Below are 11711 nucleotides of genomic sequence, written 5' to 3' on the forward strand. Positions count from 1 at the left end.
ATCATTAAAAAATCAGTCATGATAGACCATTAATATCTACAAAATAATACCAACTCAACTAGTGGTATGACTGCTATGTTGCTCTGATTTTCTTTAAACAATATATTTTTGGTTCTTGCACACCCAATTACCAATTTTTCTTATTTAAGGCAACTCATTTAAAAAGGTATTTTCAACTCTAGATTATCTTTTATTATTAGTTTTATTTCATATTTAGTTATTGATGGAATAGACATACCCTTTGATTTAACTTTTAAATACAACCATATACTGTGATTTGATAGTATCCTCAAACTTACAAAAAAATATATATGTGATACAAAATCAATTGGCTCACTCTTTGGGGGCATCTATGATCTTTATACATCATTACTTATGGGTAAAACTATGGTGTCTATTTTTAGAAAGCATGCTAGTACAAAATAGCATTATAATAATGTACTAAAGGGCCTTAGATTATTAAACCTCAGCTAATGGGACAAAGGGAAGACCCAAATCCAAATTCAAATGTCAATAAAACTTTTATGACTCTGGGGGGTTCTTTATATCAAAGCCTCCAAAATCATTGATGGGAATTATCTTAAACTAACTGTCTCTTCTATTTTGCAACTGAAGGAAGCAGTCATGATAGTTCACCTACTCTGGCAGAAAAACAAGGCCGTAGCTGAATGGTCACCTGAATGGCCAGGGCACCTGGCTCCCAAGGGAACTGAGTGTGTGTGTGTTTGAAACACACGCACATCTTTACTCTTTAGCTCAGCATTTAGAGAGAACACTGCTATAGAGAATGAGATTAGGAATGAGTAAGGACACATAAAAATTGTAACAGTAGAGAGGAACAGACTAGCACCACCAGATCCACTGGTTTTTCCTTTAATAGGCATCATGTGGTATAATTAACCCACTAAAAATATACATACCACATTTATGTTTCAAAAAGCAATTATTTCCACCAAAAAAAAAAACCCTCTTGATACATATTAATACTTGAGTGCATTTTTTCAGTCCTCTTTTCTCCCTCAATCTCGTGGGATATGATGAATGCATTGTCTTTACATGTGTATTCTCTACTCTACTTTTAGTTGGGCTTCTTCCTTTTCTGGCCTGCGTATGTTTCTCTGTTTCTGTGGCTACAAAATCCCGCTCTCTATAGCTTCAAGGTGACCCTCTATGACATTTCCTAATCTTTCAGCCTCCTCTCTCCTGGCTTGTCAATTTGACAGTTGCTTTTTTTCTAGTGCTGTCTCTGCCTGCCTAGAAGGTAACCCTCAGATTTCAGATGATTATTCTAACTCTCCAGGTTAAGGGGTCATTCATGATTATGTGTATCTACAAATACACCTATGAATTTGGGGCATTGTAAACACATAGGGCACCAGATGGCTAGAAATTGAATAAATCAAATATGAAGGTCTTAACCATGTGACCTGGCTGCAAGGACTCATTATAAGTAAATATTTGGGAATTTTCCAGCTGGGCTCTATCCATGCCGAATAAAGCCAAGGCAATACCCTTTATCTGAATATAGACAGTGGATTCCCTAACATGGTCGTTATTCAGGTAAGTCTTTTCTTCTGGTCCCAAAGCATGCATCAGCTGTGTAACTTCTTTCTCAAAGCAGAACGAACACATGCAGTCAGGGTTGCTTCCTCTCCATCTTGGGATCTTTTCACTAAGAAGAGAAGCGACAGGGCTACTATTTAGCCCCATGCCATTTGAGTGGTGAGACAAGCATGGAGATATTAGAGGTCTATGTTCTTCTGACAGTTAAATTCTTGTCTTTCAGTAAAGCAATGGGACTCAGTTGAAACATGCATTCAGTTCTTAATCTCCTCTTCTTTACATAATTTTCTTTTTAAATACAATAAGCTCTATCACAATCATACCTTTAACCAGCTAATCTAGATTTCATCTCTTGCTGAAATTCTTCTCCAGCCAACGCCGGACTTCTTGAAGGTTGTAGAAGAAGGGTCCCTTTCCTCCCAGATAGGCAATTTTCTGTCTCTGCACAATGCACACACGTTCAAAGGCCACCCCGTAAGCTACATTGGCGTTATTGTCCATGCGGTCAGCCACAACTCGGCACTGAGGCGGCAAGGAGAAACGCTCCAGAAGCTGGTGGGCGGCCGCACATCGGTCTTCCTGGTTTCGATGCTTCTTCACCTCGAAAGACAAAGAGGAGTCCCCAGGCACCGCCCAACCGTCCGAAGGATGGGCCTCGTCGATGTAGACCAGCAGGAAGTCAGCCACTGCTGAGAACTCTTCCACCAGTTTGCGGAAGGCTGGCAGCTGGCTCGTGAAAGGAGGTCAGGTGGCCGAGCCGAAGTTGACCACCAGCGGGCGCTCGGGGCTGGCGAAGTCCAGGAGGTGGCATTCAGCTCCAGCCGCATTCTCTGGGGCACCATTTCCACTACTGTCACCTTTTTCAGGATTGGAGACATGCACCACACTGGAATTGGGGGCCTCCTCACCCAATTTCACCTGGAGGCAGAAAAAAGCAGGGGAAGGGGAGAAAATAACACATTAAACACCTCGCCACTTCAATTCGCTTTAAATTGATACAATTGGCTCTAATAGAATGTGTATTTCCTTCAGAGCATGTGGCAAACATTTACTGATTTGACTAAAGAGGCATCATGGCAGGTAAAGAATAGCCCCCAAAGTCTCTTTTCATTCTGTGTAGTCACTGAAGGTAATTATTTTCATCACTGAAGGCACTGGAGTTAACTCTTTTCATAATTAAGCTGAGGCTGGTATTCTTTACTGCCCTTATTTTGATGTCAATACTTAGCATGCATGATATAGCAAATGATTAATTGACTTCATTTTAAAAGTTAGACACAAATGGTCTACCTCAAGACAAATTATCAGGGTCTTGGGACATACTGCCTCTTTCTGAATTCTAAAATAACTCAGGCAAGACCTTTATTTCCTTGCATGCTAAACCATTTCATCTTAAGTGATGGCCAATGGTACCAGTGGGTTCTGTCTTTGGCCAGAGCTGGAAAACATGGGGTCAGTATTTATAAGAAGAGTTATTTCTGCTTAGCCTCCTTAGTACTTCAGCTTTGACAACTGTAAAATGCCTATAATGATATCAGTCTTCCCCATACAGCTTTTGGAGGGCAACATAAGGAAAAAGATCTTTGGAGGGCAGCGCCCCTGGCTCTGTGAGTAGGGAACTGGCCTTAGATCCCAAGGGTAGCAGGTTCGAACCTGGCCCCTGCCAAACTGCACCCAAAAAAAAAGGAAAGAAAAGAGCTCTTTGGATATTATAAATTGCCATATGGGTATGCATTGCTGTTCTACGATGAGACACTCCACCATGTGGCACAAAACATCATCTTCTCTGGGCAATTTTGTGTATATATATTTTCATATAATCCAGAGCAAAGATTTGAACTCTCCTTAGCACGGCATCCTCGCTGGAGGTTTCCACGGCTACTGCTTACATTGTGATTCTTATGAATAGAATCTCACAACTTGCATTTAAAAAAAAAAAAAAGACATACAGTTATTCCAGAATTCTACCTTTCATCAATTCTTTATTTTCCATTTGTTTTCCTCTTTCTATCTAGGAAGTCACACACACAAAAGTACTTTTCTACCAGACAAGTTATTAACAAGCTCTTCAGAATTATAAAATATTCAGGCAGAAGAGCCAGAGATGAAAATTGTTCCATGTGCCCGCTTTGCACATAGTTTAAATAATTGAACACAGAATGAAGGGGAGTTTGCAGCCTTTGGATCTATAAATTGACAATAAAAAGCCAGCAACAATAAAGGAGCCAATTACTTCAGTTTGAATGGATACAATTGGGTCTTCCCCTAGAATTGTTTAATCAAAGCCAATAACATTAGGAACAACTTACGACAGTACAATTGATTTTGAGACACTGTCTTAATATTACAATACACTTCTAACTGGATCGACTTATTTCCCTCATACAAATATACTCACATATGACACTGCTGTTAATTGAAGTCACTTAGAAGTGAATTGTTAAAGATGTAACAATCCAAACTGGTATAAAACACTCAAGGGCTTTTATTCAGAAGCTTCTATCTAATGTTAATGCATAACTCATTTTAACTGTTGAACAAGAATTCAAGTTCTTTTCTCTCCCTTCTGAAAAACCCTAGGAGGGTAGGTTTAAAATATGCACTATTCATTTTCCAAAGGAAATCTTAACGGTAATAATCTTCCTTCTTAGAAAAGGAAGCTGTGGGCGTGATTGAAGCAAGCAAGCACATTTGTTTTCAGTCATCTCTCGGTTAATTCTCAAGTCACACTAGATAGAGAAATCTAAGAAACTACTTTTAACTGAGTTCTTTCATATAAATGACACTAGTCTTTAACATACCGAAATATACATCAGATTTAAAGGTATACATGTTAAAGATATTATTAGTCTTTTAATTAATGAGTCTTTTTCCACTACTTCGAAGACCTAGGTGGTGCTGCTCATCACCTTCTAATTACATTCATTTCACTTAAAACAGTGATGATTGTAGGAGGGCTGCTTTTAACGATATTGTATGTATTCCTCAACATACCATGATGAGGAGACCCAAATATGTTCCCATCAGTCTGTGGCAGTGACTTCTTGTTACCTGTATGTTGTTTATGTAACAACCTGTATGTTGTTTATGTAACAAGAACATGCTACATCTTTAACAATTCACTTCCAATACATATGAGGGGGAAAAACTATCTCAACGATACAAATATTTCCGACATGTAATTTCTTGGTAGGTAAAAACATACATCTGCATGTTAGAATCATTTTTGAGACCTTCGAACAATTGGGTGGCCTTGAAAAATGGGCTTTTAACCACCTGACTCTCATTCCAGCAGATCCATTGATCCTTGCATCGTTCCTGGTTATTCAACGAAATAATCTAAACCGATGCCTCAGTCACAGGTGAGTCTCTTATTACTTGCAATTAATTTTCCTGGAAAGTTAAAGCACCTTCTTCTTCTTCTTAGACACAATCTATGGTTCAGCCACACAATTCCTTTTAAAACACAGACTAATTTGCCTTAGGAAATTCAGGGCACATACAACACTGTCACTCTAAAATTAAATATTAGTAAAGTTACCAAATACATAATTCTCTTGGGGGGGGTAAGGGTTAGCATTTTGATGGGGTGAGAAGTATTTTCTTAACTTTGTTGAATGAATTATTGAATGAATGCTAGTTGTTATAATCCTAGGTGAGTGAAGGATTTGCCAGTTAATAATAACCTTGACCTGAAATGAACATAATCATATCTGGGAGATGGATGAGCTCACTGGGGCAGACACATTTGGAAATACGAATCCTGGCGCCCTCTTGTAGAGACTCAATGCTGTTGATCTGTCCTTGATTATCTCAGCTGATCAGTGCATAAAACAAATGTGGTTAATTCTTTTTATTCTGATGAGCAGCCATGGACCCTACTGCAGGCTACAACATCACACATGAATGTTCTTATCCATGAGGGTGACTAGGTAAGAGAAAATGCATAGATAAGATTGATACTATTTAATAAAACTAAAAAGGAAAACACCCACCATTTGTAAGTCCAAATATGAGTAGACCAGTAGTCTGCTTTCTATAAGCTTCATATGCTAATCATAAAATTTGTCCATCTTTGCTAAGACCTGACGGAGGACAATTTAGCTCAAATAAAGGAAAAAACCTTTTTTAGAAATAAAACTTTCCTATATATGTATATATATTTAAAGACATGTTACTATTCATTCTCATCTCCCCATTGGTCACCATAAGAAATTTTAAATTTTAAATAGACCAGAGTTTCAAATGGAGACTTTCTTGGTTTGCTGAGTTATGTACCCCCACTGAGACAGCAAGGCAGAATCACCATTGTCTTCAATGATGGAAGATTCTTTACCCTCCCCAGGAGCAAAGCATTCCTTGACACAGAGCCAAAATGATGAAGAAAATAAAGTTGGTCCCATAATAACATTTAGGCTGCAGGAAAGAAAGCTCAACGAAAACAAGTTCTCCCCTGGTACTCCCAAACCTTGTTTTAATTTCCCACAGTGGCACAGAAAGTCTCCTGGCCACAAGTTACCTATCATCTTAATTTCTCCTTCTTAGAGGGTTTGTGTTTGGTTTTTGTCCTTAATGAGACATATTTGCCAAAGAGGCATTCAAAAGGCATTTTTTACTCTTGCGGAAGAGTAATTAGGTCGGTACCTCTTTCCCTGCCAGCATTAGCCGCTCTAAAGAGAACCCTGCCCAGTATTTAATGCCCAAACACAAGAAGCATCATTTCCACTAATTGGTCTTGAAGTTCCGATGTTCCCAAAGGGTCCCTTTATTCTGCAAGGATCAGAAAGGACCTTCGTAAAGTGTGATATTGTCATTGGTGACTTTTATCTCTCTCATCTGCACTTTTACAGTTGTCCTTCCTTAACGTTTTTTGGGGGTTTTTTTTGCGATCAACACCAACAAAGCAAGTAAATAAAGTATTTGCATTTTTCCAATGGGCACATCTCGGGGCCAAGTTCCAATGTTGCAGTGGACATATTGATAAATAGGAACACGAGTATAAATATATAGACATAGAAACATCTGATTCCCCTGATGATGATCAGTGTTCTGTGCACGGGGAGAAGGATAATCTGCTTTAGCGTGTGGACTCTGAAATGCAGGGCAAGGGGGAAAAAAAGAGCCATTCATCAAGCAGAAGCTGGAATAGAGCATATACTACTAACCTTGTTTTTTGTTTGCCCCAGCCTGAGAAAGGCTTCTCGACAAAACATCATATAATCTCATGATAGAAAAGTGAAGCACAGGATGAAAATGAAGAGTGAGTATTCGGTAGAAGGATTTTTACACATCCTTCTTGCTCTCCAAAGCCCTGAACATGGCTTTATTAACCATCAGGAAGTTTCAAATTCTTTGACATAACGACCAAGCTACATCAATGTCCTTAGAAACGTGGCCAAACAATCATTAAGTGGAGATTTAACCATTTACATTCAAACTGGCCAAATAAATCAGAGCGGGAGAATGGGCTGCCTCCTCTTTCCTCTCAGCTCAATTCCCTCTTGGCTATTCTCTTTTTAATTTGTACCTTGAAAATGTAGCTCTCAGCCCTATCATTTCCCAATGTTTTATCCCAGTGATGGACAAGCTCTGGCTGTGGCTTGCTTTGTTTTCTTGGGGGACTGTTTCTCTCTTAAAAGAGCCATTTTTCCATTGTAGAAACCAGTGTCAAAGGCTTGAGGTGAATGAAGAGGAGGAGGAGAATATTAAAGAGACCCTTTCAAAACCCAAATTACATGTTCAAATGAATGTGTGCCCTGTGCCGCTGCAGTATTAACCGTGCAGAAGCTAAACTGCCTGTCAGCATCTGTACTATATGTTGACTTTTACACTTCATTTAGGTAAGGGCCAGCCTCCCAGACAGGGCAGTTTGCTCCTTGGGTGCATCTGTAGTCTTTCAGCACCAGCACAAGGATATATTGTTCACATGCAATGACACTGACCAAAGAAGCTTAAAGAGCAAATATCTGTTCATCTCAAAATTCCTCACCAGTTCCTATAGACTTTCTTTTCAGTCAAAATTGCCTACAGAATCACCCTCCTACCAAAACCATCTCAATCTTTAAAAGCCTTTCTAAAAAGTTAATTTTAAATTCCTTTCAACATTTAAATGAAGAAGGCATTTTTTTTTCGATTTTTCTTTTTTTCTTTTTTTAATTATTATTTCCATGTGGCGTCTAGTGAGGGCAAAACTCAGAGATTTTTTTTTTTTTTTTTGGCTAGGGCTGGTTTTGAACACGCCACCTCCGGCATATGGGGCTGGCACCCTACTCCTTTGAGCTACAGGTGCCACCTGTAGCGGATAATATTATTTTTACTCCACATTCTCTAATTTTTTTCCCAAGTGCCCGACATTGAACGATAAGGAAAATTAAAAATAACAAAAGTCACATTTCTAATTGTATCACATGTGTACACATCCCTCATCTTGGAAAGCTTTGCTTCTGGAGGTGGCAGCCTCAAACCAATGCAAGCCAGGATTATGAAATACTGTGATGCCATCTCCAATAGAACTTCTTTTAGTGGCTGTAGAAATGGCTACACCCAAAGATACACTGGTGCGGATGACAACAGCATTAAAAGAAATGAGTCAGCCTGATTGAGAGGTTCTGAGTGATCCTCGAATGCCACCACAGAAACCACCACCCTTGCCACACTTGAAGACAGAAAGAGATCAAGATTGTGTTCAAGCTGCATTTGCCATATTTCCATGCATTGCACGCCCAGTCTAGTCTTGTCTCCGGATATATGAGTCCTGGGGTGGTTTCTGCACATGGTAGCTATTATATAAATCATTAAAAGCAAACATGACATCAGCCATGAACTTGGTCACTAATCAAATCAGCAGACTGAGACAAAGAAATACAGAAGAGGAATACATAAATCCCATGCAAAAAGAAAAAAACAATCACTCATCCCTCCCAATTTCTGGCAACATGAATAACAAAACATTGCAATACAATGGAACAATATACATTAGTAAAAAAAATAATAATGTTAATAAAGGGACATTCTAAGTGCCTCTTTATTTTTACTTTATTTTCAATAAGCTGCTTAATGGGAGAAACAACTTCACTTAATAGTTGTGGGTAACATTATAGCCTCCATTGTTCATGTGAGAGATGACTTTTTCATCTTTTTTTCAATGAGTGTTAATATTTATGTAAAGTATATAATATAGGCATATAAGTAAAGTTCTCCCAAGAAGTGATTCTTTTCATAGGCAAAAGTCATTTATCTTTCAAAAGAGTCAGAGTTCAGTATGTTGATATAGAACTACTGGCTTTTGTCTATTACCTGCTAACACATGCAAACTACAAATACAGATGGGGGAACTTCCTAATTATTCATATGCTTGACATTCCTGTGTGCTCCCCCACCCTCCTCCAAATTCCCTTCCCCAAAAAACAAAACATAAAAATTTCACATTCAATGTATCCATTTGTGGAAATAAAATGATCAATTTACTATCTCCTTGAACACATCTCCCAGTTATCCCCACATACAGAACATAAATGAGTTTCAACTCATTTTGTTAGAAATGTGAATATTTATTCATATTCTTATAAAAAATTTCCACTTCCTTATAATACTAAGAAGAGCACTTGCTATTCACATGTCTTTAGGACATAAATGCAAACTTTCTGCAAGTTGCTCTCAATGACAAAGATGTGTATTATAGTCAAACTTGCCTCATTCACAACCAATAGTTTCTTCTTGAACATTTTATTTTCAGGGGAACAACCTTGCCCCGGATTCTTTGTGACTACAAGTTACTTCTTTTCCCCGGATTCTTTGTGACTACAAGTTACTTCTTTTCTTTTCCCGGTGCCGGCTTTATTTTTCTAGTGTTTATTTATGAAGGATGAATTCCCTTCCCCCTCTATTATTCTGAGTTTCCCAACTCTGGTTCTGAGGTGCTGCCACTTTGCTGAACACCTGGCTTCTGGATCTCTCCTAAGCTTCTTTCCCTGACACCTGGGGCAACGTCTTCCTATACTATTATGGAAAACCAAGATTGTCTGCTTTGATGCAACTTTTGCCAACTGAGTTCATTCATCTAAAACCTGGGGTCCTTCAGGAGTCATCCGGCCATAGGGCACAGGGGTAAATTGACAAAGGACAGGGCAAAACAGTTGAAAATGCTCCACAACATCCCCAAGCAGCAAAAAGGCTGGAACAACAGCATTTTTCACTTAGAAACAAAATCATCAACTCTGGCTTTGAGAGAGCAGCCCCCTGGTACACAATCTCTGCAGGCAAGGGAGGCCACTGCTCTAATGTTCAGGGCACATGTTGGACACTTATTGAACCACAGACCCACCATCTCTTTCTAAGACAACTTACTTTATTTTTGAGAACCAAAGTAAATGTGGCTTCCCTAAGCCGGTTTTATGATAGCCAGCACTCAGATCCTTTTTTTTTTTTTTAATAAATTGATACTTAGTAACTCAGGACTCAGTGCCTGCAAACTGCTTCCAAATCTGAACCAATGTAACAGAGATGGCACTCAGTTGCTGCTTTCATTAACTCTTACAGCTACAGAAACCCGGCACATTGGCTGTAACCATTTTATTAAGTCTTGTCACCTCTCTAAGAGTTTTCAGCAACATTCTCTCTTTCCTTGCTTTGCCGTCCCACCTGTTGAACGTTCCTAGCTCCCCTCACATAGCCTCCCACCAAGCAAAACACCAAAATTCCAGCTAAGACCGGAGCAGAATAGATGCAGCAGTCTCCCCTCCGAGCAAAATTTTTCTTTGACTTTTTCCCAAAGTTATTCCACCGGCCTCTTATTCCGATATGCCCTCTACTCCAAAATTGCAACAGGATATCAATTGCCTTTATTAGAGAAACTTCCTTATTAGTTACACAGAGTCATCGTGGTTTATTATCTGTCACCCCCCAACCCCCAATTCTAACCTGTGCGACAGGTGTGCAGAGTAAACACAGAGGGTCATTTGAGCACGGCCACTAGGCAGCTCGTCCCCCGAGGCTCCCAGTCCCCACCCGTGAGCCCCTGCCCTGTGCAGTAAGGGGACACCGTCCATCAGCACTGCTCACCTGTTTGTAGGCATCGAGGAGGAAGCTCTTCCAGACGCAGCGCAGTCCCTCTGAGGTCAGCATGCGCCGCCACTCTCCCCGAGTGGACTTGGAGCGGCTCAACAGCAGCACCACGTGCTTGAGCAGAATGACCGAGTCATAGAGCGCCAGGAAGAGGCAGTTGGAGAAAAAAACTGGCAGAATTTGCAGTGTGATCAGCAAGTCTACGCTGAGGATGCCCATCTTCTCTGCCTCCTGAGTCAGTTCCCTTGTGCGCTCTGGTTCCCCTTCACCCTCTTATTTAAAAGGGGGGGGTGGTGATAGAAGGGGTGGGGGAGGTTGGGGGGTGGGGGGAGAAGGAGAAAAACTAAATTAAAAGGAAGCCCAAGTTGTCTCCTTTTTCAAAGCAGCAGAAATGGCAAGACCAAGTCCAGTCTCTCCAGCCCAGCAGTTGGAGTGTGCCCATCAATTCATTCAATTCGGAGCTGCTGCTTTTTTTTTTTTTTTTCGGGATTTAAGATGTTTAAAAAAAAAAGCTGGCGTACCCGTCCCTAATCCAGTTACCCCTGTCAGAGTCCGTTAAAGACAGGCAGCTGTACTTTCACTTCCAAGCACCTATGAGACTGTGGCAGAGATTGCAAAATTTTTCTTTAACTTTTCATTGTCTCTATGTTCTTTAAACGTAGCCTGTTTCTTTCTTGAATTGCCTGAGACTTTTAAATGTGCTTTAAGGGTAGTTGTTTTTCTCTCTCTCTCTCTCTCTTTCTTTACTCCGTTTTACACTTTCTGGGCGGCTTCTCCCAGTCTCACTCTCTCCCTTCTCCAAGAGCGACTAACTCCTCTTTCCCCACTACCTCTGGCTTTTCCTCCTTGCTATCTGTCTGCGGTGCAAAGTGCCTCTCTCTGCAGCCAGTGAGTCTCCCTGAAGCCTTTTATACATTCCCTGGCTAATTGCTGCAATAGAGAAATGAAAGCCTAATCTTGGTAGAGATCTTGACGTCATTGAGAAAGAGGGCTTTACTTTGGCCAGGGCTGCACTGAATAGAAAAGCAAAACTCAACAACTTTTTTTTTTTTTTTGGAAGGGGTGGGGGAGAGACAGTGGAATTT

The 11711-nt window shown here is 40.1% G+C and overlaps 1 protein-coding gene across 1 annotated transcript; it reads right to left on the reverse strand.

Annotated features, from left to right (window-relative positions):
• Positions 1-1888: 1888 nt before the first annotated feature.
• On the reverse strand, positions 1889-10860 carry DIO2 (iodothyronine deiodinase 2). The gene is given in 3 exon segments (XM_023511565.1): positions 1889-1911; positions 1914-2481; positions 10624-10860. Coding segments are annotated over 3 exon segments (813 nt in total). The 5' UTR covers positions 10846-10860.
• Positions 10861-11711: the final 851 nt, after the last annotated feature.

Source organism: Otolemur garnettii, unplaced genomic scaffold, assembly GCF_000181295.1.
Source record: "Otolemur garnettii isolate 467f Iridium unplaced genomic scaffold, OtoGar3 scaffold00020, whole genome shotgun sequence".
NCBI classification, from domain to species: Eukaryota; Metazoa; Chordata; class Mammalia; order Primates; family Galagidae; genus Otolemur; species Otolemur garnettii.